The sequence below is a fragment of the Psammomys obesus genome, unplaced genomic scaffold, assembly GCF_907164565.1.
Source record: "Psammomys obesus unplaced genomic scaffold, mPsaObe1.curated_primary_1811, whole genome shotgun sequence".
In the NCBI taxonomy this organism is placed as follows: domain Eukaryota; kingdom Metazoa; phylum Chordata; class Mammalia; order Rodentia; family Muridae; genus Psammomys; species Psammomys obesus.
Window position 1 is genome coordinate 17,855,187 of NW_026596120.1, and position 24,513 is coordinate 17,879,699.

The 24,513-nt window shown below is 43.2% G+C and overlaps 1 protein-coding gene across 1 annotated transcript in view; it reads left to right on the forward strand.

Moving 5' to 3' along the window:
• The first annotated feature begins 1,768 nt into the window (after window positions 1-1,768).
• Window positions 1,769-24,513, forward strand: part of Prkar2a (protein kinase cAMP-dependent type II regulatory subunit alpha) — a 65,442-nt gene continuing 42,697 nt past the window's right edge. Inside the window, exon 1 of the mRNA XM_055629929.1 lies at window positions 1,769-2,300. Within this exon, the coding sequence (XP_055485904.1) occupies window positions 2,042-2,300 (259 nt within the window). The 5' untranslated portion in view covers window positions 1,769-2,041. The remainder of the gene's footprint in view (window positions 2,301-24,513) is intronic.

Below are 24,513 nucleotides of genomic sequence, written 5' to 3' on the forward strand. Positions count from 1 at the left end.
CCCACATTTTCTGGGTTCTAATGGCAGGGTATGAATCCTGGAAAACTTATAAGAATTAGTCTGGCCAGGTTCACACTTGTAATCCCAGAACTCTGGGAGGCAGAGGCAGGAGGATCTTTGTGAGCTCAAGTCCAGCCTAGTCTACAAAGGGAGCTCAGGACAGCCAAGCAGCCAATATCCACTTTTTTTTTTTTTTTTTGGTGCCACCATGCCTGGCTCTTTTTTGAAATGGTCTCATGTAACCCAGGCTAGACTTGAACTCACTTTGCAGCTGGGATTACAAGCATTTGCTGCCATGCCCATCCCCTGGCTACCTGTCTTTAGTGAGGTCTCCCTGTTCTCGTTCTGTGATTAGAAACAAGGCTTTGAAGGAAAGGATACATGTTATGAATATGAAGTCAGAAGAGCAGCCTCTGCCTTTTTTGTTGTAGTTGCTGGAATTTATCATTCATTCGTTCACTCACTCATTCATTCATTCAATCTCTATGCCATGAGTGCACAGGCAACACTTGGACATTGCTTCGCCACCACTCAACATCCAACATTTCTCTGTGGGGTTAAGGACCATATTCAGGGCCTCGCAGATCTACCTAGCCTAGGGCCTGGGCTGGCCTCACCACTGAGTACCTCATTAAGGCATTCCCCTGTCACTGCAGGCAGCTCAGATCCCAGCAGCACTGAGGTCTTGGATTTGTGCCAAGCCTATATGGGCGGTGCTACTGAAGATCTTAATTAATAGTGGGTAATTACCAGGTGGTGTTTAACCGCTCCTCGGGATACCCTTCAGGTTCCCTCCCACATCGGCAGCTAATCAGTTGCTTGCTGGTTCTGGGAGGGAGGGGAAGGGCTGTGTTCTCACTGGGTCTTTGGCTAGATATCCCAGGAAGGCTTGTAACTTCTTTTGCTCTATTCAAGTTTGCTGACAGGAGGGAGCAAGTTGGGTAACAGCCTGGCCTCTCTGATTCACCTCTGCCCTCTTCCCAGTGCCTGTGGTCTGCTCAACTTCACCGAATGGTGTGGCTCAAGGCCCAGGGTTGTGAGTGGGGAAGGAGGCGTGCAAGTTTAGACCTGAGGACCAGGATTGGAAGTGTCGAAAAAGAGGAACTAGCCTAAAGGTCTGCCCAGCTCCAGGCCTTACTCCCTTTTCTCACTGTCCACAATTGGCTGAGCGAGACCTTTCTGGGTCATTGTCTGCCCGAGGCTCCCAAACGCCTATCTCACTGAAACTTTCACTTCCTACAAAGCCTTCCCTTTTGACGTCTCACGACCTCCTACTAGACTCCTTAGGACCTCGGAGTCGCACCTGTCAGTCAAGTGGTCCTGACTTGACCGGGTCTTTGTTTTTGCTGCACTGTGTTCTCAGCCGACTTCCCTCCAGATCTTCCTCTGGGCGAGTCCTGTTCAGTAGTTGGGGTTAGCATTAACGGCATTCCCTAGAGTAAACCCTCTGGTCCTCCACTAGAGCAGGGATCAAGGTGAGGTGGTCCTGTGTCGTGTCAGGGTCCCCGGCGCTCCGTTAAGAGGCTCTCGGTGTGTTCCGAAAGCATAAGGGAAAGGTCTTTGTGACCAGGCAAGGCGCACCGACCGGCCTGCCTCTGCCCCGCAGCTGGACCTGTCTTTCCTCATGTCCGGGGCCTCCCGCACCTTGGCCATGGGCTGCTCCGAGGGCCGGCGGCTCAGCGGCGCACGCGCGCTGTGGGCCAGCTCTCGGCGGGAACGCGCACGCCCGCGGCCGCGTGCGTCACAACCCAGGCGCCTACCGCGCCCGTCCAGCTCGCCAGACCGTCGGTCCCCGCGGCGGCGGCGGCGGCGGCTGCGGCCGGGTGACAGCAGCGGCGGCGCCAGGCTGGCTTGTTAGCGGAAGGGTCGCGCGGCCCCCACAACCACCGCCAACCGGGGCCGAAAGAAGGCGCGACGCGAGGAAGGCCGAGGCGGGCCGCGCGGGAGACCGCGGGCGCCGAGTGACAGGCCGGCGTGAGGGAGCGTGCAGGTTGCGGCGGCCGGCGCCCCCGACCCGCCGGTCCCCTCGGCCGTCGCCGGCATGAGCCACATCCAGATCCCGCCGGGGCTCACGGAGCTGCTGCAGGGCTACACCGTGGAGGTGCTGCGGCGGCAGCCGCCCGATCTCATCGACTTCGCGGTGGAGTACTTCACATGCCTACGCGAGGCCCGCGCCCAGGATTCGGACACGGTCATCACCCCCGCGACAGCCTTTCAGGAGCAGGAGGTCGTCGGCTCGGCCACCGCCGAGGAGGACAACGAGGAGAGCGACACCGACTCGGACGAACTGGAGCTTGAAGGTAGGCGGGCGGGGCGAGGCCGAGGTGCGACGTGGGCACCGAGCGGAGGGTCCGGGGACGGAGCCCGGGGGCCCGGCGCCCGGCCCTGCCCTGGGCCGAGACCCGAGGGCTCTCCCCGCCGAGCTGCTCGGGTGCTCCGGCGTGTGCCGATTCCAAATTGAGCTCCGCGGTTCTCTGAGCCCGAGCGTTCCCGGAGAGTGATTTGTCAGCTTCAGCCCTGAATGAAGCGTGCGCGTTCTTTGGTCCGCGTGGTGGCGCGGAGCTTGAGTGTCGGTCCCGCCAGAAGCCGCTTTGCCTCTGCCTTAGACCCCACAGCCTGCTCCCTTTCCGAGGGCTAGAGCACCCGCACCCGAACAAGCAGGATGGTAACTTCATTTGCAAAGAATTCAGTTTTGGAAGAGCTACTGCTGAAAACTGTTTTTCTTTCTTTTTTTGAAGACGAAGTTCGTAGCCTTAGATTAAACAGGAACTCAGTAGGTAGTTTAAGCTGGCCTCGAACTTGTGGCGATCTTCCGGCCTCTGGCTCAGTGAAAACCTTGTAAGCAAACATTTGAGAGAGGAAAGATGAGCTGACCCCCCCCCCCTTGAATTGTGTCACTCACATTCAACAGTTGTCAATATTTTTCACCGATGTTTCACCTATATATTTTCCCCCTCTCCCTTTGCTAACGTATTTAAAGGAAATTACAGTTAGGCCATTTCATCCCTGCTCGGTTAATTATGCTCTTCTTCCTCTTCCTCCTCCTCTCTCTTCTTCCTCCTTCTCCCTCTTCTTCCTCCTCCTCTTTCTCCTCTTCTGTATAACCTCTTACAAATTAGGAATTTAAATTTTAAAAATTGTATCTGGCTACAACATTTGAATCAAATTGGTGTGCATAATCAATACCTTGTTTAGCGTGTTGGTGGTGGGGAAGTAGGCAAGTAATATTCTGTTTATTTGACTTAAGATGTCAAATAGCAATTTCATTTCCTTGTTTGCTTCCACTTATGCATTATTAACAGTAGAGTTAGCCTCTTTTTTAAATTTTTATTTGTTTTAATTAATCTTTTTTTTTTTTTTTTGAGACAAGGACTAACTATGTAGCCTTGGATGGCCTAGACCAACTTGGTCTTGACCTCATGAAATCTGCCTGCTTCTGCCTCCTGAGTGGTGCTGGGATTAAAAGTGTGTATCCCACGCCCAGCACCTGCAGGTTTATTTCTGAGTATGTGTTTGTATGTATACCGTCTCGCCTGCTGTAATGGAGATCTGGGTCGCCTGGAGCTGAAGTTACATACAGGTGATTGTGAGCCACCATGTGGGTGCTGGGAATTGAAACAGGGTCCTCTGGAGGAGCAGCAGTGGCCTTAAGCACTGAGCCACCTCACCAGCCATGTGAGCTACACCCCTCCCTTCAGAGTATAATAGTGAAGATTGCAGGTCTTCTACTTGGATTTTTTAAATCCTGTGGTTGAATGGTGGTGATAGTTATCATTAAATGTCGCCCTTGGTTTTTTCTTTTTCTTTTCTTTTTTCCCTTTTTTTTTTTTTTTTTTTTTTTTTTGGGATGTGGTGGTGGTGGTGGTCTGCTGTGTTGCCTAGGTTGATTGCAAACTCTTGACTCCTGAGTAAGTGATCTACCCTCTTTCGCTTTCCTGGATTGTCAGTGTGCTTGGCCTTCTGTTCCTGGTTTGCATTCCAGTATTGCATTTGTTCCATTATTTGGATATGTCACACTACATTATCAGTTTATGGTCATTTAGGTGTTTCTACTTTGTAATGAATGTAGTGAATGTTTCTACTTTGTAGTGAATGTGCTGCTCTAAACTCTGCTGCATGTTTACCTTTGTAAGTGTGTATTTTCATTACTCTTTAGTATATACCCAGAAATATCCAGCCCCCATCCCCTTTGTTTTCCTTACAGACAGGGCTTGGCAACTGAGTGCAGGCAGGCCTGAAGGTTTTGGTTTTTCTAGACATTGTTTCTCTGTGTAGCCTCGGCTGTTCCAAATTCGCTTTGTAGACCAGGCTGGCTTGCCAACCCCTGTCTACCAAGTGCTAAGATTAATGGGGTGCACCACCGTTGCCCAGCTTCTTTTTTTTTTTTTTTTTTCTTTAAGCAACTCAAATGTAGATTATAGGAAATAGATTTATTAAGGAAAAGTGAAAAAGAACTTTTTGAGTAGGAAAGGCTTCAGGGAAGAAATACGTCCCAAACCACTTTTTTCCTTAGATGGTTCTCACTATATAGCTCTGGCTGTCCTAGAGCATGCTGTGTAGACCAGGATGTCCTTGAACTCACTGCCATTAAACTCTGTCCCGTGCGTGTGCGCGCGCGCGCACACACATACACACACACACACACACACACACACACACACACACACACACACGCCGTGGCTGGCCTGTGAAGGTCAGGGAACAACTGTAGGGAGTTAGTTCTCTATTCCCACCATATGGGTCCAATGGGTTGAATTCAGGTCCTCAGGCTTGTTCATAAGTGCTGAGAAGCCAAAAGTGATGAGGAACACTTGTAATCCCAGCACTCAACACAGGATTGTGAGTTTAAGATCAACCTGGCTACAGAAGTAGACGCTTTAAAAATATTTTGAATAATTCAAGCAAGTGGGTACTGCCATGTAAAAATGTGAGATCATTTTACACAAAAAGATCCCTCAAAATGTGCTGAAGACCTGCATGCAATATCTGAACTATAAGTCTTCTGAAAAAACATAGAAGGCCACACCTTCCCTATTTTAATTTAATTAATTAATTCATTCATTCATTTATAGTTGAGAGAGGGTCTCATGTAAGCCTAGGTTGGCCTTGAACTTACTGTGTAGCCAAAGACGACCCTGAAGTGGGATCCTCCTGTCCCTATTTCCTGAGTGCTTGGATTACAGTCATGAGCTACCACACCTGGTTTTCCATGTTTTTGTTTTGTGGGTTTTGTGCTTTGGGGGAAGGTTATTGAGGCTTCATGTTTGTTGGTTCCATGACCATTAATAAGTAGGTGATTTGTCTTGCTGTTTCCGATCCAAGTGTCCAGTGTCCAGCGCCCCTGCAGATACATTATCTACTTGGCAGTGTTGCAGAGTTCTTTTGTTTAAATCTTCAGATGATTCTGAGTTTGCTTAATTTCAGTGCACACCAGATTTTAAAAATGGCTCACAATGGATGTGGTGATGCACACGTATAATCTCAGCACTGGGAGGCAGAGTCAAAGAGTTTCATAAATAATGAGGCCAGTTAGGTCTACATAGCGAGTTCTAGGCTGTCTAGGGCTGCATTACAAGATCCTCTTCCAAAATAGGGGATAGGACGTAGTAAAATGATTGAACATTACTAGTCTTTGGATACCTTTTAACTTTATTTTATTATTTGTAATTATGATGCACATGACTGCACATACCCACAGAGGCCAGTGGCAGTGGATCTCTAGAGCTGCAGTTGCAGCAGCTCGTGAGTGTCCTGATAGTGGACGGGTGCTGAGCTCTACAGGAGTGGAAGAGCATACTCTTGACTGCGAGCATCTCTCCGGCTTGGCCTTGGTTATCTCCGTAAAGATCTCTGATATCTCTTCATGTTGCCCCGGCTGAAAGAAAGCTCCTGAACTTAAATGAATCTAACTGTGTCAGCCTCCTTAGCTCAGCCCTGAGCCCCAGTTTTCCTAGTGATTTTCTTTGGTTTTTGTGTATGAGTGTGCATGTGTGTGTGCTCATTGCACCCATTTGTGGAAGACAGAGCTCAACCACTTGTCATTCTTCAGGAGCTGTCTGCTTACCTGTCCATTTATCTGTCTCTGCCTTTTTGGTGCTACAATTACAAGTGTCTACCACTAGGCCTGGCTTTTCTACATAGAGTCTGGTGATTGAACACCAGTCCTCATGTGCACAGCAACTACAGCAAGTATTTTACCTGCCCAACTCTCTGCTCAGCTTTTATGTCTGTTTTGTTTTGTTTTGGGGAATCTCATGTAGTCCTCAAACTTACTAGGTAGGTGAGAAGGACTTTAACTCCTGACTCTCCGTGCTCCACTTCCCAAAAGCCTGGAATAGGGGTGTGCTCCACGCTTCCTAGGTTGTGCTTTACTGGACACCAAACCTTGGTCCTCATTCACCTAGGCAAGTACTCTACCAACTGAGCTACATTCTTTTTTTTTAGGGAGTAGGGTGGGGGTGGTTTTAAGACAGGGTTTCTCTGTGTAACAGACCTGTCTGTCCTGCTGGAACTTGCGTTGTAGACCAGGCTGGCTTCAAACTCCAGAGATCCATCTGCCTTTGCCTTCCAAGCGCTGGGATTAAAGATGTGTGCCACTGTGCCTGGCCTTGAGCTTCATTCTTTTTTTTTTTTTTTTTAAGATTTATTTATTTATTTATTATGTATACAGTGTTCTGCCTGCATGTACATCAGCACTCCAGAAGAGGGCACCAGATCTTATCTTACATGGTTGTGAGCCACCATGTGGTTGCTGGGAATTAAACTCAGGACCTTTGGAAGAACAGCCAGCGCTCTTAACCCCTGAGCCATCTCTCCAGCCCCTGAGCTTCATTCTTATCTCTTAATGTTTTATGCATTAAGAGGATACCTCTTTCTCATGAGGTACATGAGGTATGCACTCACTCTCTCTTTTTTTTCTTCCTTTTTTTTCTTTTGAAGAAAATTCTTTAAAAAAAAAAAAAGATTTATTATGTATACATTGTTATGCTTGCATGTACAGCTTCATGCCAGAAGAGAGCACCAGATCTCACTATAGATGGTTGTGAGCCACCATGTGGTTGCTGGGAATTGAACTTAGGACCTTTGGAAGAGCACTTGGTACTCTTACCCTCTGAGCCATTTCTCCAGCCCTGAAGAAAATTCTTGAAGCTTTTGAAGTTGTGAATATTCTTCATGATTATGGGTGTGTTCAATGTTCTTGAGTTCTTGGGTCCTATCTGGGTTGGTGTTATAAGAAAGACCAGCCATGTGATTAGGTGAGAACTCATGTTTTAAAAGACAGCCTCACCTCCACCATTGCTAAACTCTCTCTCTATTTTTTTTTTCTTTTTTCTGTGAGCATCTACCTTTATATAGTTCAGGTTGGTCTGCAATCCTGGAATGAGCTCAGTATATAACCCAGGCTGGCCTCAAACTTATGAACTTCCTGCTATAGCCTACATGCTGAAATAACAAGTGTGTGTTACCAGCTAGCTTAGGTGGTCTAATTGTGGCTAGCACAAAGGTATTGAGTCAGTAAAGAGTTATTGACAACCCAGTAAAAACTCCGAATATAAAATTTTCTAGTTCTTCCTCCTTGATGAACATGTGATATGTTGGAGGGTGATGTGCCTCCAACATAGAAAGAGAACAGAAAGAGTACAGAAGCTTGGTAGAAAGAGTACAGAAGCTTGTGTTTGGGCCTCTCCCAGTTGTTGTGTCTCTTCATTTGGCTAATCTTGACTTGGATTCTTTTTTTATTATTAATTTTTATTTTTTATATTAATCACAGGTTATTTACTTTGTATCCCAGCTGTAGCCCCCTCCTTCATTTCTTCCCAATCCCACCCCCGCCCCTCATCTCTCTCCTGCCCCTTTCCAAGTTCACTGCTAGGGGAGGTCCTCCTCCACTTCCATCTGACCCTAGCTTATCAGGTATTTTCAGGACTGGCTGCCATTTCCTCCTCTGTGGCATTTGACTTGGATTCTTTATTGAAAGAACACAAAGCATCCTAATTATAAAGTTAGTATTATTTTTACTTATTTACATTTTTGTGACTATCAGTCTTTGAAGGGTCCTGCAAAAACCCCAGAGTTTATATGTAACTGAAGCAGATTTTGGTGGCTTTGTGAGTGCCAGGTGTAGTTGTCATCTGAGGTAAGGGCACTCTTGTCGTGGGCCATCACTGACTAGCTCCTTTTTCATTGCTGTGACCAACCCCTGACAAAAGCTATGTAGGGAGGAAGAGTTTATTCCAGCCCACAGCCCAAGGGTACAGCCATCACCATAATGACGGTACAGCTCACGTGTCCAGTCAGAAAGCAGGAAGAAAACAGTGCTGGTGCCTATTTGACTTTCCCCTTTTCCCTTTTTTACACTTTGGAACCTTAGACTTTTTATTCCTCTGCCTCTATTTAGAGAAAATCCTCTCTCATTAGTTAAGCCCCTCTGGAAAGGACATGCCAGAGTTGTCTTGTAGGTGCTTCCAGTCCAGTCAAGTTGACAGTGGAGATTCAGCGTCATGATACCTTTGAGTTTGATGCTAACACTGATGAGGTAGCCTTGGATTATATTGAGTATACTTCGGTAGGGGGAGTTACTGTTGTTTTCAGTGCTGGGTATTGAACTCAGGGCCTCATGCATGCCAGCCAGGTGTCATACCACCAAATTATATTCCCAGCCCCCCATTTGGTGTTTATATTTTATATTATTTTTATTTTTTGTGTATGGGTGTTTGACCTGTGTATGTATGTGTACAACATTCATGCAGTACCAGAGGAGGCCAAAAGAGGGCATTAGAACCCCTGGCACTGACGTTACAGAGGGTTGTGAGGTGGTATATGAGTGCTAGGAATCAAATTTTTTTAAAAATTTATCTATTTATTATGTATACATATATCCTGCCAGCATGTACACCTGCACACCAGAAGAGAACACCAGATCTCATTATAGATGGTTGTGAGCCACCATATGGTTGCTGGGAATTGAACTTAGGACCTTTGGAAGAGCAGTCAGTGTTCTTAACCTCTGAGCCATCTCTCCAGCCCCCTCAAATTTCTGTCTTCTGCAAGAACAGTAAGTGCTCTTAACTGCTGAGCCATCTGTCTAGTCCCTGTAACAATTCTTAAATTGGAGACCAGTTGTAAGCTAAGAAGATGGATACCAGAGAGTAGTGTTCACAGCGTTTGGTCTATTCTAGTCGGAGAAACATTCATTCATTCAATTCAGGGTTTTTGTTTTTTGTTTTGCTTGAAACCTGTCTCATGTATCCTAGGCTAGCATTGAATTCCTGATCTACCTGTTTCTGACTCCCAAATACTGGGATTATAGGCATGTGCTACTACACACACAGCTGTTTAGGTTTGTGTGTGTGTTTTCTCTTCTGAGACAATTTCTTACTAATAATTTAGCAGCAAAAAGCCTCAGTTATTACCAATAGGTCTGGCTGTGCTGGAACTTTCTATGTAGACCAGGCTAGCCTTGAACTCACAGAGATTTGCCTTCTGAGAGCTGGGATTAAAGTGCATGACACCATGTCTAGCTTTTTCCAGGGTTTAAAATATATTTTTTTTTCTTCCTGCTTCTGCCTCCTGAGTGCTGGGATTAAAAGTGCTCGACCCCATCACCTGCCTGTTGTTGTTGTTGTTGTTGTTATACCTGCTGAGCCATCTTACTGGCTCGCCACTTTTTATTTTTCTTTTTAAATGGTCAGTGTTGTGTTTGGTTGACTTCAAATGGAGATGATATGGAGAAAAATACCAGTTCTCTGAAAATCTCTTCCTTTTCTATTAGTGGAGTGCTCAGTCAAGTCTTTTTATATTCCAGTAAATAATTTTTTTCAACCAAAAAAAATTCTTACAAAACGCGTTCACATGTCATTTATCATTGTAAAAGCAAGGACAATTTTGTGGCTTTTTTTTTTTTTTAATTTGTCCTGAGTTGGGGTAAATTATTATAAAAATGAGCTCTAGTTTTCTCTTCCAGTCAAACCTCTTTACATAAACTTGTTTAAAAGTTAAAAAAAAAAAAATACACTGGGCGCACGTCTTTAATCCCAACAGAGGCAGAGAGGCAGGCTTGGCTGTCCTGAAACTCACTCTGTAGACTAGGCTGGCTTCCCTTACGGAGATCCGCCTGCCTTTGCCTCGCAAAAGCTGGAATTACAGCGCGCACCACTGCACACGGTTGTTCGCTTGTGTTTTAACTTCGTTTCTTGTTTAAGATATCTCCTGCCACGAATAAAAGGGTGGGAATAATTATGGTAGTTATCATTTGAGACAAAACCAAACACAAACAAAACAAAAACCCCAGGAGTTTAACGTCCCTTACACCTTTCTGGCTCACATGCAGAGTAACGTCCACACCAGTACCGTGACCCTGTTGCCTAGGTGATGGTCTAGGCTCCCTTGTTTGTCCTCATATCCGGTCAGAAACGGATTTACCTGAGGGTTAAGGAAGAGGAGGGAATGGTTACTGTTTCCCCAGGGAAAGGGCTTGGTCATAATGTGGAGATGGGTGTTTGCAATGAACTCGGGTCTTTGAAACCTTCCATGGTGGTGAGACTTCAGGAAAACGTTGAGCACGCTCACTCCCACACCACTCGGCGCCATGAAGTAGGTGAGGAATTTAAACAGGCAAGCTCAGGCCCCCTGGCTGTGGATGCCATTCTTCACGAGGGCCGCTCAGCCATGGGCCAGGCCAGCCTAACAGCCCAGAAACCTGGGCTGCAGATACTGCCACCACTATTTAAAGGTGCTCGACCCCATTGTTGTTTTGTTGGGGGGAGGTCGTGTAGCCCAGTTCCGAAGTTGCTGAGAAATCAGAGATGGCCTTGAAAGAGTGCAGTGTATTTTATAGACTAGGGGTTAGCTTGTCTGCCTAAAATTATGCGTTCCATGCTATGCTTCCGATCTCACCAAAAAAGTGTCTGAAACCCCCAAGCATCCATGAGTGCAGGGTTTTGTTTTGTTTTAGCAGCACAAAGCTCCAGTATTAAATCATGCTCTGAGTGTGCTTGAGTAGGAAAGAATCATCAAGAGACTGACAAGGAGGGCTGGGGAGAGGGCAGTGACTTTTTTTTTTTTTTTTTTTTTTTTTTTTAATGTATACAGTGTTCTGCCTGCATGTAGGTCTGTGTGCCAGAAGAGGCACCAGATCTCATTATAGATGGTTGTGAGCCACCATGTGGATGCTGGGAATTGAACTCAGGACCTCTGGAAGAGCAGTTGGTGCTCTTCAACCTCTGAGCCATGTCTCCAGCCCCCCCCCCCCCAATTGTTTTTAACTTTTTCTTTTTTTGAGACAGGCTTGACTGCTCATGATCTCAATCTGTAGACCTGGCTGGTCTCAAACTCACAGTTGTCCACCTTCCTCTGCCTCCCAAGTGTGGACTAACGGTGCCCGGCTTGTTTTCTATCTCTTATGTGTATGTGTCAGTGAATGTGTGCTCGCATGTGTTGTGAGTGCACACGCATGGATTTCTGTGCATGCATTTGGAGGCTTCTGGTGGTGTCCCCCAGGGCCTTTTACCTTTTTTTTTTTGAGACTGTTTCCCACTGAGCTCTGGGACTCGCTGAGAGAGCGAGCCAGAGAACTTGAAGCATGAGCAACCATACCTGACTGTGTGGTTCTGGAGCGAAAACATGGAGGCTTGAGTGGCTGTGCTTCACTGAGGGATTTCCCAGACTCCCCCTTGGTTTCTGTTTTTTTGTTACTGTTTGTTTGTTTGCTTTTTTCTTTTCTTTTCTTTCTTTTCTTTTCCCTTCCTTCCTTCCTTCCTTCCTTCCTTCCTTCCTTCCTTCCTTCCTCTCTCTCTTTTTTTTTTTTTTAGGTTTCTCTGTGTAGCCCTGGAACTAGCTCTGTAGCCCAGGCTGGCCTTGAACTCAGAGGTCCTCCTGCCTCTGCCTCCTGACTGCTTGGATTAGAGGTGAGTGTCATCACACTCCTTTTCTGTTGTGTTGTTTTGTTTGTTTGTTTGATTTTGTTTTTAAAATAGACTTTTAAAACTATGTAGCTCTGGCTGGTTTGGAATTTATTGTGTAGGCTAGTTGATCTCAAGCTCCTCTTGCTTCTACCTCTCAAGTACTAGGATTATAACCACTCCTTATCAAAAGACCAAGAATTACTTTTCTATATAATGTTAAAATTGCCTTGACCAAGATATAGTTACAGAAGACTGGCTTATACTTACAGCTTTCACTCTTTTCTTCCCTTTCTAATTGATAGCAGTGATTTTCAGTTTTGAAGCTTAAAAAAAAAAAAAGTCAGACATGATGGTGCATGCCTTTAATCTCAGCAGGTGGATCGCCATGGGTTTGAAGTTAGCCTAGTCTACACAGGGAGTTCTAGGACAGCCAGGGCTACACACAGAGAGCCTGTCTCAAAACCCTAAACAACAGCAACAAAGCAATTAATTCATGGTTTAAAGGGGAACCTGGAAAAAAGATAAACTCAGGTTCCTAGATAATTGTGATTGTTAAGAAAGTTAAGAACTACTGACATGGAATTTTTTTTTTTTTTTTGTGCTTGTTTTAACAATTTATCTTTCCCCTTAGGAAGCAAAAAAAGATGATATATAATCTCTGGTTTTTACAAATGCCCGGCAGTGTACTGCTGAGCTCTTGTCTGCACAACTGGGTGTGAAAAGCAGCTGCCACACAGTGTGCATTTAGCAGGTTCCAGGTTAGTCTCCACCCACTGGAGCGAGGGCGTGTCAGTGTGTGATGGAAGTTAGGAAAAATGTTAAAGTCTGATTGACTGATGTGAATGAAGTCATTCTATGTATTCATACCATCTGGAAGTTAAGAAGACTGAGGCACCGTGAATACACACGTGCCTAGGCCCTGCATGTAACTGAGTGATTCAGATTTACTAACTAGCTTGCTGTGTCATTTCCTTTGAATTACTAGTGCATGGTGTGTCTCGGGCTTTAATTACACAATATGTGAAATTTTATTTTTACTTATTTTATCTCTTGAAATGGCATATCACTGTAGCCAATGCTGGTCTGGAACTCACTGTGTAGACCAGGCTATCCTCAAACTCACAGAGATCCACCTGCCTCTTTCTTCTGAATGCTGGGATTAAAGGTATGTGCCACCATACCTGGTATAATTTTTTTAATTTTATTAAAAAAATTTTTTTAAATTTAGGTCTTTTTTTTTTTTTTTTTAGGTTTCTCTGTGTAGCCCTGGAACTAGCTCTGTAGATCAAGCTGGCCTTGAACTCAGAGTCTGCCTAGAAAGTAAATTTATTTTTATAAGCTAGGCAGTAGTGGCACACACCTTTAACCCTGTCACTCAGGAGACAGAGGTAGGCAGATCAGTATGAATTCCAGGACAATCAGGGCTACATGAAAAACCAAAATACATACATACATACATAAGATTTATTTTTATTATGTATATGTGTGTTTTGCTTGAATGTATGTGTGTATACCACGTTTTCATGCATGCAAGCCTGTAGAGGCTAGAAGAAGTTATGAGATTCCCTGACATTGAAGTTACAGGATGGTTGTGAATGTTCATGGGGTGTTGGGAATTGAGCATGGGGCCCCTGTAAAGAACAACAAGCGCTTTTGATTGCTGAGCCACATGGAAATGTATTTTTTGTTTTTCAAAAAAATTTCCACCATACCTGTCAAAATTTATTCTTTTGTTCATTTGTTTCTCTTGTTTTTCGAGACATGTTTTCTTTGTGTAGTCCTGGCTGTCCCAGAACTAGCTTTGTAAACCAGGCGGGCCTCTAATTTAGAAATCTGCTGGCCTCTGCCTCCCAAGTGCTGGGATTAAAGGCGTATGCCGCCACTGCCCAACTGAAAATTTATTCTTAAGAAAATTAAAATGGCTTATTTTTTCCTTATTTTTTTATTATAGACTTACATAAATTTTAAAACATTAGTGAGGCTTTTTTTTTTTTTTTTTCTTTTGTGCTCTAACCTAAGCATTTAGGAGGGACTATGATTACCGCCTGGCATACTATTAATTTAAAACAGTTTTGTGTCCAAACTAGTTTTGGAAGTGCTGCTAGCAGTTGGGGACAAATTGAAAAGCGTTATGAAGGGAGGACACCCTCCTGTTTGTACTGTTTGGGCAAGCAGTATGGACAGCCTGTCAGAAACGGTGTGGAGGCTGGGAGACCACCTTGTACTCACTCACACTGTGAAATGATTAGAACCTAAATTGAACGATTAGAGTGTGGGCAAGAATGTTGAGCCTGTCAGTTTTCAAGGTCCAGTTTATATATGTATGTACTTACAAATTTTTTTAAAGACAGTTTTACTCTGCAACTCAGACTGTTCTTAGCCCTCCTTAGTGGTGGGATTATAGGCCTCCAAGTCTGCCTAGAAAGTAAATACATCTCTTACACAGAGAAACCTTGTCTCGAAAAACCAAAACAAACAGTAAATATTTAGTAGGTCCTTACATGTTTATTACCTGATCCTGATGATTGGTTTGAGCTAATTAAATTCACTGAATATTGACTTACATAAAAGAAAGACATAGATCTGTCTTTATATTCTGAATTCACAGCCACCTAACTTCAGTCTTTTGTTCTTCTTTTGCTTTGTTTTATGTTGGAAATTGAATCCCAAGTCTGACACACACTAAGCATGTACTTTTCCACTGAACTACACTCCCAGTATATTTTTTGTTTTATTTTCTGAGACAGGTCCTGGCAGGCTTAGACTGCACTTGTTATGGAGAACTTGTAGGTGATTTCCGTGTCTTTCCTCTTAAGCACTGTGATTATAGGCCTGTGCTATAATTCCCAGCTCTATTTTTATTTGTTCGTTTGTTTGAGATTGTGTCACAGGTAGCCCAGGCTACCTCTTGTCTGTACTTTTTAAATTCTGGAACTCCAGGCACATTTGTAGTACACAGACATATATGCAGACAAAACATCTATACACATAAAATGAATAAAAATCAAAGCAAACAAAGCAGGGTTGGGATCAGCAAAATACCAGTAGCCAGAAGGGAATGGATGTAGCCAACAAGAGTCATTCTCCTGGATTCTCCCTCAAGAGTTGGTCTTCACCATACAACAGAAAATGATTATTTGGAGACTGCTAAATAGAACAACAACAAAAAAATTTGTTCCTAGAGTCGGTGTTTTTGCCATTTCTGACGTAACCTCTAGCCCTTACTACACCTTGCTTCTGCCCTGACCAGCCAGGTTCTATATGTAGGTTCTGAAGAGTGTTCTGTCTCCACCGTGCATTTAGGAGGCTCTGAGGAGTGGTAGGAGACTTTGATATGACTGCCCCAGATGTAGGGACCCAGAGAATCAGAGGTTGTAAAGCTGATTAGTTCTATTCTGGACTTGTTGAATTGCAGGGCCAGCTCTCAGGGCTAGAATTCCAGCTGACATTCAGCCAACTGTGGGAATGTGAGTTTGGAGAGGACAAAAGTCATGAGTGAAGCTTATCTTTTTCTTTTCCCCTCCTTGGTATATGCCTTCTTTTATGCCTAGAAGCTGCCTTCTACCTCTTATTTCCCTCTTCTCCCTGAGCTGTTTTTTTTTTTTTTTTTTTTTTTTTTTTTTTTTTTTTTTTTTTTTTTCAAATAAATCAACCAGTTCAAAGGTCCTTTTTCTGCCAAGCAACAACCGTAGAAGGGTAGGTGCTATTATTATCCTGTTTTTATAGATGAGGAAATTGAGACTCAGAGGTTAAATAACTTGTTCAAGGTCTGCTTCTGCAGGCTGCACAGCTTGGCACCCTGACCTAACTAGGGGTGGAGAAGGAGTGAAGAAGAACAGGGACACAAAGCTGAGGTGGCTGTGCTGTCACACTCTGGGGCTGCAGCAACCTGAACCTCAGTGTTAATTTAAGTACAGCACAATGGGGAGGAGACAGCTGGCAGTCCCAGGCTGCAGTTACTAGTTTTTACACACACTGGTCCAGTTGTTCATGAACTTGTATTTGTACACAATGTCAACATTCACACTTGGACCAGAGAAAGGCTTTGCTAGTTCTGAGCCTGGCATGGGTGGGAAAGGCTTTGCCAGTTTCCCATGGGTCTATGTCATTGGTCCATGGCATAGCCTTGTCCACATCGACAATACACTCTATTCCCCAAAGTCTGCAAGTATTTGAGGTGGTTCTGGGATTTGAACCCATGCTGAGGCCTTAGATTTCATACTCAAAACCACTTTTGTCATACTGCTTTCTAGATAGTTGGCAAATACTCACTGTATGAATAAAAAGTGTTCTAGGAGTTGAACCCAGGACCTTCTGCATGCTTTGCAAGTACTTAACCATCTAACCAAACTCCTGGCATTTTGGAATTTTTTTTTTAAAGAGATATGATAACAAAAGTTTTTCTTAGGACAGTGTCTGAAAAAGGAAACATCAAACGATTATTTTATGTTCTTCTGTTCTTGGTAACTGTTTTTTTCATGTCCTATTAGGACTACTGCATTAGGCGTGTTACTGGTCTTTCCTCTGGGTGCTCTTACTGCCTTGGTGATGCTATAACTGCATTTTCTTTCTGTGATAAACATTTATGACCTTTCACTCCCTTGTGGAAGATTTCCATTTGCTCCGCAGTACTTTTTGTAGTTTCTGATTCAAGCTGGAGAGCAAGCTTTTTTTGCTCCCCGCTTGATCTGTTCCAGGAAAGAACTGAGACTGGCTTGGCTTGGGTCAGTTCCTCTGCAGTGTGTGTTATGGTGGTGGTGTGCAATCTTCCCAGTATGGACCTGTCCTGCGCTGTCCTGCAGCCAAGTTAGAAGTGGGCAGCAACCCTGGCAACGACCACTTCTGGGGTCAAAAGACTGACTTCCGAAGCACAGCCACAGTGACCTAGCTTGAAGAAGAGGGGCAGTGATGCCGTAGGAGGTGCAGACCCATTGCTCTGATAAGCTGCTTTAGTTGAGCAGATCTTACTCTGCTCGGGCCAGAACACTAGGCAACAGGAGCCTTTCCTCTCTGTAAGAGCTTCTAATCCTGCAAGAGCAGCAGAAGCTGGGGGCATTTTAATTTGCTTAATTTAATTTAATTTCTAATTTCTAATTAGAATAACAGAATAGCAGAATTTATTCTTATTTAAAAATATAAAATGTAGCCAGGTATGGTGGTTCACACCTTTAATCACAGCACTAAAACAGAGAGTTCTAGGACAGCCAGAGCTACACAGAGAAACCTTGTCTCAAAAACAAGAACAAAGACCCACATATCTATATGAGTATTTAATTTAATAATATCTTTACTTTCCCTCAGTTGTGAGATTTAGATGAGTCAGATAAATCAGTTTTAAAAGGCAATTATCTGAGTTTCAGTCTCCTCTGCTTCAGAATTGGATGAAAAAAGAGATGTGAGGAGTATGTGTAGCAATAACTGTAAAATGGTTGGCAAGCCAGGTGGTGCATGCACCTTTAATCCTATCATTAGGGAGGCAGAGGTAGGTGGAGCTCTGTGAGTATGAGGCCACCTGGTATATGTAGTGAGTTCTAGGACAGCTAGGGCTACGGAGAGAGAGACTGTCTTGAAAGAAAGAAGAAAGAAAGAAAGAAAGAAAGAAAGAAAAGAAAGAAAGGAAAGAAAGGAAAGAAAGAAAGAAAGAAGAAAAGATCTGGCATAATATTTGTTCACAATAAGGCTTTTAAAAATGTAACTAGGAGCTGGGTACCATGGCACACTTCTGTAATCTCAGCATCCAGGGAGGCAGAGGCAGGCGGATCTTTGGGAGTTTAAGGCCAGCCTAGTCTACAAAGCAAGTCCAGAACAGTGAAGTCTACACAGAGAAACCCTGTCACAAACAAACAAACAAGCAAAAACACCAACAATGTAACTAGGGACCAGAGACTGAGGAGATGGCTTGGTAAGTGTGGCTTGCTGCCAAACCTCAAGACCCAAGTTCAGTCCCGAGAAACCCACATGGTGGAAGGAGAGAGCTCAGTCCTGCAAGTTGTCTTCTGACATCCACACATGCACATACACAAAAAACAAAAAACAAATAAATGATAAGAAAAGTTATAACTAACAAAAAGCATCTGAGCAGGGCTGGAGAGACGACACAGTGGTTAAGAGCTCTTACTGTTCTCCCAAAGGACTCAGATTTGAATCTTAGCACCCATATTGTGGCTCACAACCACCTGTAACTCCACCTCCAGATCTGACATCCTCTTCTGCCATCTGCATACACCAGTGCACATGCAGAGTTCACTCAGCCCACATAAAATACATACAATAAATCTAACCATATTTGAGCAGGCTGTACAGGGTGAGATAACAGCTCTGAGAATTTCGTACTTTTATTGTTTTGACTCATATTTGTTCGTTTAGTCTGGGGAAGAATCCCAGGTCTTCTACAAGGAGGTTAGAGGCTAACCCATGAGAGTCAGTTCTCTCCTATCAGGGTCGAACTCAGGTTGTCAGGCATGGTGGCAACTGCCTCCATCTACTGAGCTGTCTGACGTGGGGCCTGTACTTCATATTGAGACAGTGTCTTGTTAAGTTGCGCAGGCTGCCTTTGAATTCTGTTGGTAGCCTAAATAGATTTTTAATTTTTTGAGTGCATCAGATTACAGTCTTACACCAAGCTCCAGTTTTCTAGTCTTTGTGTCTTATCTTTAGTTTTTGTGTTTAATTGTTTGAAGAGTATTTTGTCAAGTTTGCCCAGTATGACTAGCATAAGATTAGACAGGTTTTTGCTTTTTATAGATGACAGTTGTTTTTACATGTTTTGAGTTTAAAATATTCATGCATATTTCAGAACTATTTTTTTTTTTTTTGGGAACAGAAAAGAGGATTTCTGTATTAAAAGTACATTACAAACAGAAATGCTATAAACAGTATCCCAAGATTGTAGAGCGGCAGCTGCAGGTTGGGTTTCTAGAGAGAACGATGGGCTGGCAGGAGGTTTTGTTTGGAGTTTTGTTGTTGTTTCTCAGTTCTGGAGATAGATGTGTATAAGGCAAGCTCTCTACATTGAGGTGCATCCTCAATGCTGGGAATTCTTTTAACTGGTGGGTCATATTGTTTCATTGTTTCTGGGTTTTGCACCAGTAGTCATTGCCACATAAGTAGAATAAACATTGTATGCCTTTTTTGGTTTGTTTGGTTTTATTTTTTGATGTACGGTCTTGCCATGAAGCCCAGGTGGTCTGGAACTCATGATCCTTTGCCATCGCTTCTGAGTGCTATGAGTGACACATGCCATTCCTGTCACACAAATAAAAATTTCAGATTTTTTTTCATGTGTTTGAGTGTTTTGCTTGCATGTATGTCCATGCATCATGTGCATGCCTGTTGCCCAAGGAGGCTCAAGAGGATGTTGTATCCCTTGGAAACTGGAATTACAGGCATCTGTGAGCTGCCATGTGGGTGCTGGGAATTAGGCTTGGTTCTCTGAAAGAACATCTCTCCAGTTTAAGTTTAAGTAGAATATAACCATCAGATAGTGTACTAAAAACTATTCTGTTCTTAGTTGCCCATAATGCCAAATAAATAGAGGACATGGTGAATGATTTTCTTTTGGTTACTGCACCTTACCTGCTAAATCTTTTATTGTATTATAGGTTGTGCTTGTTTATTGCTATCACAGTTAGATTGTGAATACCATAAGAGCAGGTGGCTTCATTTTCTGCTTGAATTCAAGTGTCTAACAGACAGTAGGTGCTGAGTAAATATTGAATGAATAAAAAAGGTCATGGGTTTTTCCCCCTGTTATTAAATCAGCTTCTTTTTGTTATTATTTACTCATTTTGTCTTTTGGGACAGGGTCTCACTATATAACGCTGGCTGTCCTGAACCACACTATGTAGACCAGGCTGGCCTTGAACTTACAGAGATCCTCCCACCTCTGCCTCTCGAGCACTGGGATTGAGTCACCACACCCAGCAAAATCAGCTTCCCTTTAAAGCTAGCCCTCTGTACCCATGTGGTTGAATATATATATTGAGTCAAGCCTGATGACCTCAGTTTGATTCTCAGACCTAAATAAAGGTATAAGGAAAGAGCTGATTCCACAGACTTGTCCTCTGACTCCCCCCTCCCCCCAACTTACACACACAAACACACAGAAAGTTCTGTAGTATGCCCAGCTTTGAGACTACTTGGGCAAACAAAGATAGACCTAATTCTATTTCTTGAGGCAATTATAGTCAGGAAGGAAGGCCATGATCAACTAAATAAATGACTCAGGTGATTTTAGCATTATGCTATGCCATCACTGCTTTGATGGGAAGGTACTTGGTTTTCTCAGAGCCTGTGACAGGAATATGACCTTATCTGGAAAGGCAGTTAAAGCTTCCTTTTGATGACTCTGATGATCTTAGTTTCAAAGTTTCCAGTAGGTGTTCACTCAGTGTGTTGGTTTGAATAGAATGGCCCCCATTGGCTCTTATATTTGAATGCTTAGTCATCGGGGAGTGGCACTGTTTGAGAAGGACCAGGAGGTGTGGCTTTGTTGGAGTAGCTGTGGATTTGTTAGAGGAAGTGTCTTACTGTGTTTGGTCTTTGAGGTTTTAAAAGCCCATGCTAGACCTAATTCTCTTTCCTGCAGCCTACAGATCACAGCTGGATATTCTTGTCTGGGTTTTACAGGACAGATATCAGAGGTTTAAAGTGAGCCTCTGTTTGAAATTAAAACCATTACTGACACCAGCCAGGACAAGAGAGTGATAAAGTGAGAAGGTGAGGGCCTCTGACTGACAAACATGATCTACCTAGAACACCTAGCACCACAGGACTGGCAGAGGAGAATGAACCTGCAAATATGGGAGAGACCGAGGCATGTGATATAAATGAATAAAAACGTGAAAGATAGCATTAAAGCTTTATTTTTTCTAGCAATCATTAATGGGCTTGCATTTGAGATTTTTTTTTTCTGACAATGATCTATTGTTTTACCTTTATTATCTAAAAAGGCATAACTGAAATTAGGTTGCTATAATTTTTTTTCTCTCCTAGTAACAAGAAGAGCAGCCAATAGATTTATAAAATAACACTATCAAAGTGAGGTATCATTTCTATTTTCCTGCTACTCCATGCCTGTTGTCAAGCTACCAGAGACTGTGTTGAATGCTGGAAAGAAACCTCTCAAGTAACCTGAGGCTGCTTCTGCTTCTCTCTGCATGAAGAGATGCAAATGTTAGAAAGTTATAGTATTTTAAAATAGAGAGATAAACATTCTAGAAAGGCTAGAGTAAAATAGTTTGTGAGTAAGGGATATTGAAAAAATGAAATAGGTATAGATGAGTGGTTTGCATTGGCATAAAAAATGATAAATCCTTCTTAGGAAAACAAAAACTTGTATGAGCTTTAGACAGTAATTTATCAATTCTTTAAATGTGCTTGGGTAGATTTTTATTTTTTTTAATTTATTTTTATTTTATGTGTATGAGTGTTTGCCTACCAGAGGAGGATGTCAGAACATCTGAAACTGGAGTTACAGACATTTGTGAGCTGCCAGGTATTGGGAATCGAACTCAGGTTGTCTGGAAGAGAAGAAGCAAGCACTCTTAACCATGAGCCATCTCTCCAGGCTCTGTGCTAAGTGCAGGTTTTGATTACAGAGTACAGTTATCTCTTGTCCTCACACAGTGTCAAATGAAGAGTTAAATTCATATTAGTTTTCATAAAAATTTAAATATGAAAATGTTATGTACTTTGGTAGTTCACATTCCTGAATATACAAACATTAATAGCTGTTTATAGCTGGGTGGTGGTGGCACAAGCCGTTAAGCCCAGAACTTGGGAGGCAGAGGCAGGTGAATCTTTGTGAGTTCAAGGCCAGCCTGGTCTACAGAGCTAGTTCCAGGACTGTTGCAGTAAATAAAAAAAAAGTGTTGGGTTATATGTTTATTATTAGCCCTAGTGTTATCTAACCTGCTATCACAAGTAATAAGACGTAGATACCAGTTAGATTTTATAATTGCCTTATTTACCTTCGGCCAGGCAGATATTCCTATCTCAATATCCTCATCATCTATCTCCCAGCCCCCATCCAATGCCATTCTCCTTAATCATCCTCATCTGAGCTATCTTCCATCCATAGTCTTATAAAACTTGCTTTTATTTTTCATCTGGACCTTTCCATACCAGTTTTTGGGATCCTTCCTCCAAGCTTGCCTGATTCCTTTTCCACACTAACCCATGATGGCATCCTCTTCCTTCTCTCTTTCCATCTGCCTGTCTCCTGTCCCAGAAGCCCGGGAACTTTAGCACACCTACCCCATTCTGCCCTGCCCAGGTATAGGCCTTTAATTAACCAATCAGATATAATGTCTTAGGGAGGTTTTCACAACAAGGACAGGTGTAACCAGATCTTGAGGGCCAGCATCAGACCAGCATCAGATCAAACACAGGACAGCTAAGTCTACACAGAAAACCCTGTCTTGAATAATAGAAAGAAGGGCCTGGAGAGATGGCTCAGTGGTTAAGAGTATTCTCTGCTTTTCCAAAGGACCTGGGTTCAATTCCCAGCATCCACATGGCAGCTCACAAGTGTCTGTAACTCCACTTCCAAGAGATTCAACACCTTCATACTAATGCATGTAAAATAAAATTAAATTTAAAAAAAATGGGCTGGAGAGATGGCTCAAAGGTTAAGAGCACTGCTTGCTCTTCTAGAGGACCTGAGTTCAATTCCCAGCAAATACATGGTGGCTCACAACTATCTATAATGAAATCTAGTGCTCTCTCCTGGTGCACGGTGCACAGGCCTACATGCAGGCAGAACGTTGTATACATAATAATTCTTAAAAAAAAAATAAAAAGAAAGAAAAAAGAGAGGTGGTCACAGTGACGCATGCCTGTACTCCCAGTGCTCGGGAGGGGATCAGGAGCTCAAAGTTAGCCTTGTTTACATCAGACCCTATTTCAAAAAACAACAAAAATTAAGTGATAGCTCTGGATTTATCTGTGACTTTTTCTGCAGTGGTTCAAGCTCTTTTTCTTCACTCCTTATGAAGGAGGAAGACTTTAGTGATTAAAATTGAAGATTTACACAAATATTTACAATTGACATACACTTTTCGTATACCAAGTTACAAGTTAGCCCAGAACATTCTAAAACTGTTGATTCTTATTTCTGTTAAATTTTAAGTTTGCTTTGTTTTGCAAATAAAACTTACAATAGAGCAATAAGAGCATGAAAGGAAGTTTGGCTTTGAACTCAAGCCAAACTCAAGTATAATTCCTTGTACTTACTTTGCTTATTTGCTTTAGTTTCCCCATCTGGGAAACAAAGATAATTCTGCCTGCCTGAGAGGTAGCTGCTAATAGGATTCAGTGTAGTGTTAATAATACCCACAGTATTGCATGTGAACACTGGCGATCCTTAATAAATGGCAAGTTAGTCTATTACAAGGAGAAAAAGAAAAAGAAAAAAAATGACAGAAACAGACACATTGGTTTGTCTTTTTCTTAAAATATACAAGTTCTGCACATGGAGTAGAAGCATTGACTTACCATTTTCTCCCACTGAAGAGGAAAAAATTACTTGTCTCTAGTAGGAAAATAGGACACAAGGATTTTCAGGGAAAGCAAGAAAGAAATGGATAATTTTCACCAGAAAAGAGGAAGAAGGTACCATGAAGTCTGACTTGATGCTCCTTACTGTCCCTCACAGATGAAAACAAATGAGTTATGTCAAAGCTTGAAAGCTGGGGACTTTCAGGAATTTTCCTTGCTCTCTATTTGGCATTCTAGGAGAGAGCCTTTCAGGTTAATCACAGCCCAATATAAAACTGTTGCAAAAAAATTTCATGGCACAACCGGTGCAGTAGTGCACGCCTGTAATCCCAGCAATCAGAGAGGCAGAGGCAGATGGATCTCTGTGAATTTCAGGCCAGCCTGGTCTACGAGACAAGTCTGGGACAGCCAAGGCTACACGGAGAAATACTGTCTCGAAAAACCAAAAGAAAAAAAATTCAGTGGCAGCATGGTGTGAACAGACTGAGGAAAACTTTGTCAGGACTGGCCTTAAGCTCCTTGGCACTTGCACAACAGTCTCTGGTCTCCAGGTATTTCTTCATGAACAGCCTTCATGTCACTGAGATGAACCCAGAGTGGATACTGCAGAGCAAACCAGGCTAAGATGTAGCTAAGACATGAGGAACTTCAATGTTCAAGCAGGTTCTAGGTAGTGGAATCCAAGTCTTTTGAGCAGTCTTTGGCATCAGGGCTCATATAGATTGGCAAATTTCCTGTGGACAAGCCTTTTCTGAACAATAAGTGTGCTGCCCTGGGCCTCCTGACTCTTCCTGGAGCCCAGCACCACATATCCATCCCTCTTCAGCACTAGTTCATGTCAGCTTTTTTGTTGTCTGAAAGTTGAGGGTGTTAGAATGTGATGGTTAGTTTTGATTGTCAACTTGACAACATAGAATCACCTGGGAAGGGTCTAAATGAGATCATATTGGCCTGCAAACTGTCCTGGGTGCTTTAATTGATGTAGGAAGACCCAGCCTAAAAGGGGGCTGCAAGATTTCCTGGTTTTGGATCTTGGAATATATATATATATATATATGAAGAAGAGAAGAAGAAGAAGAAGAAGAAGAAGAAGAAGAAGAAGAAGAAGAAG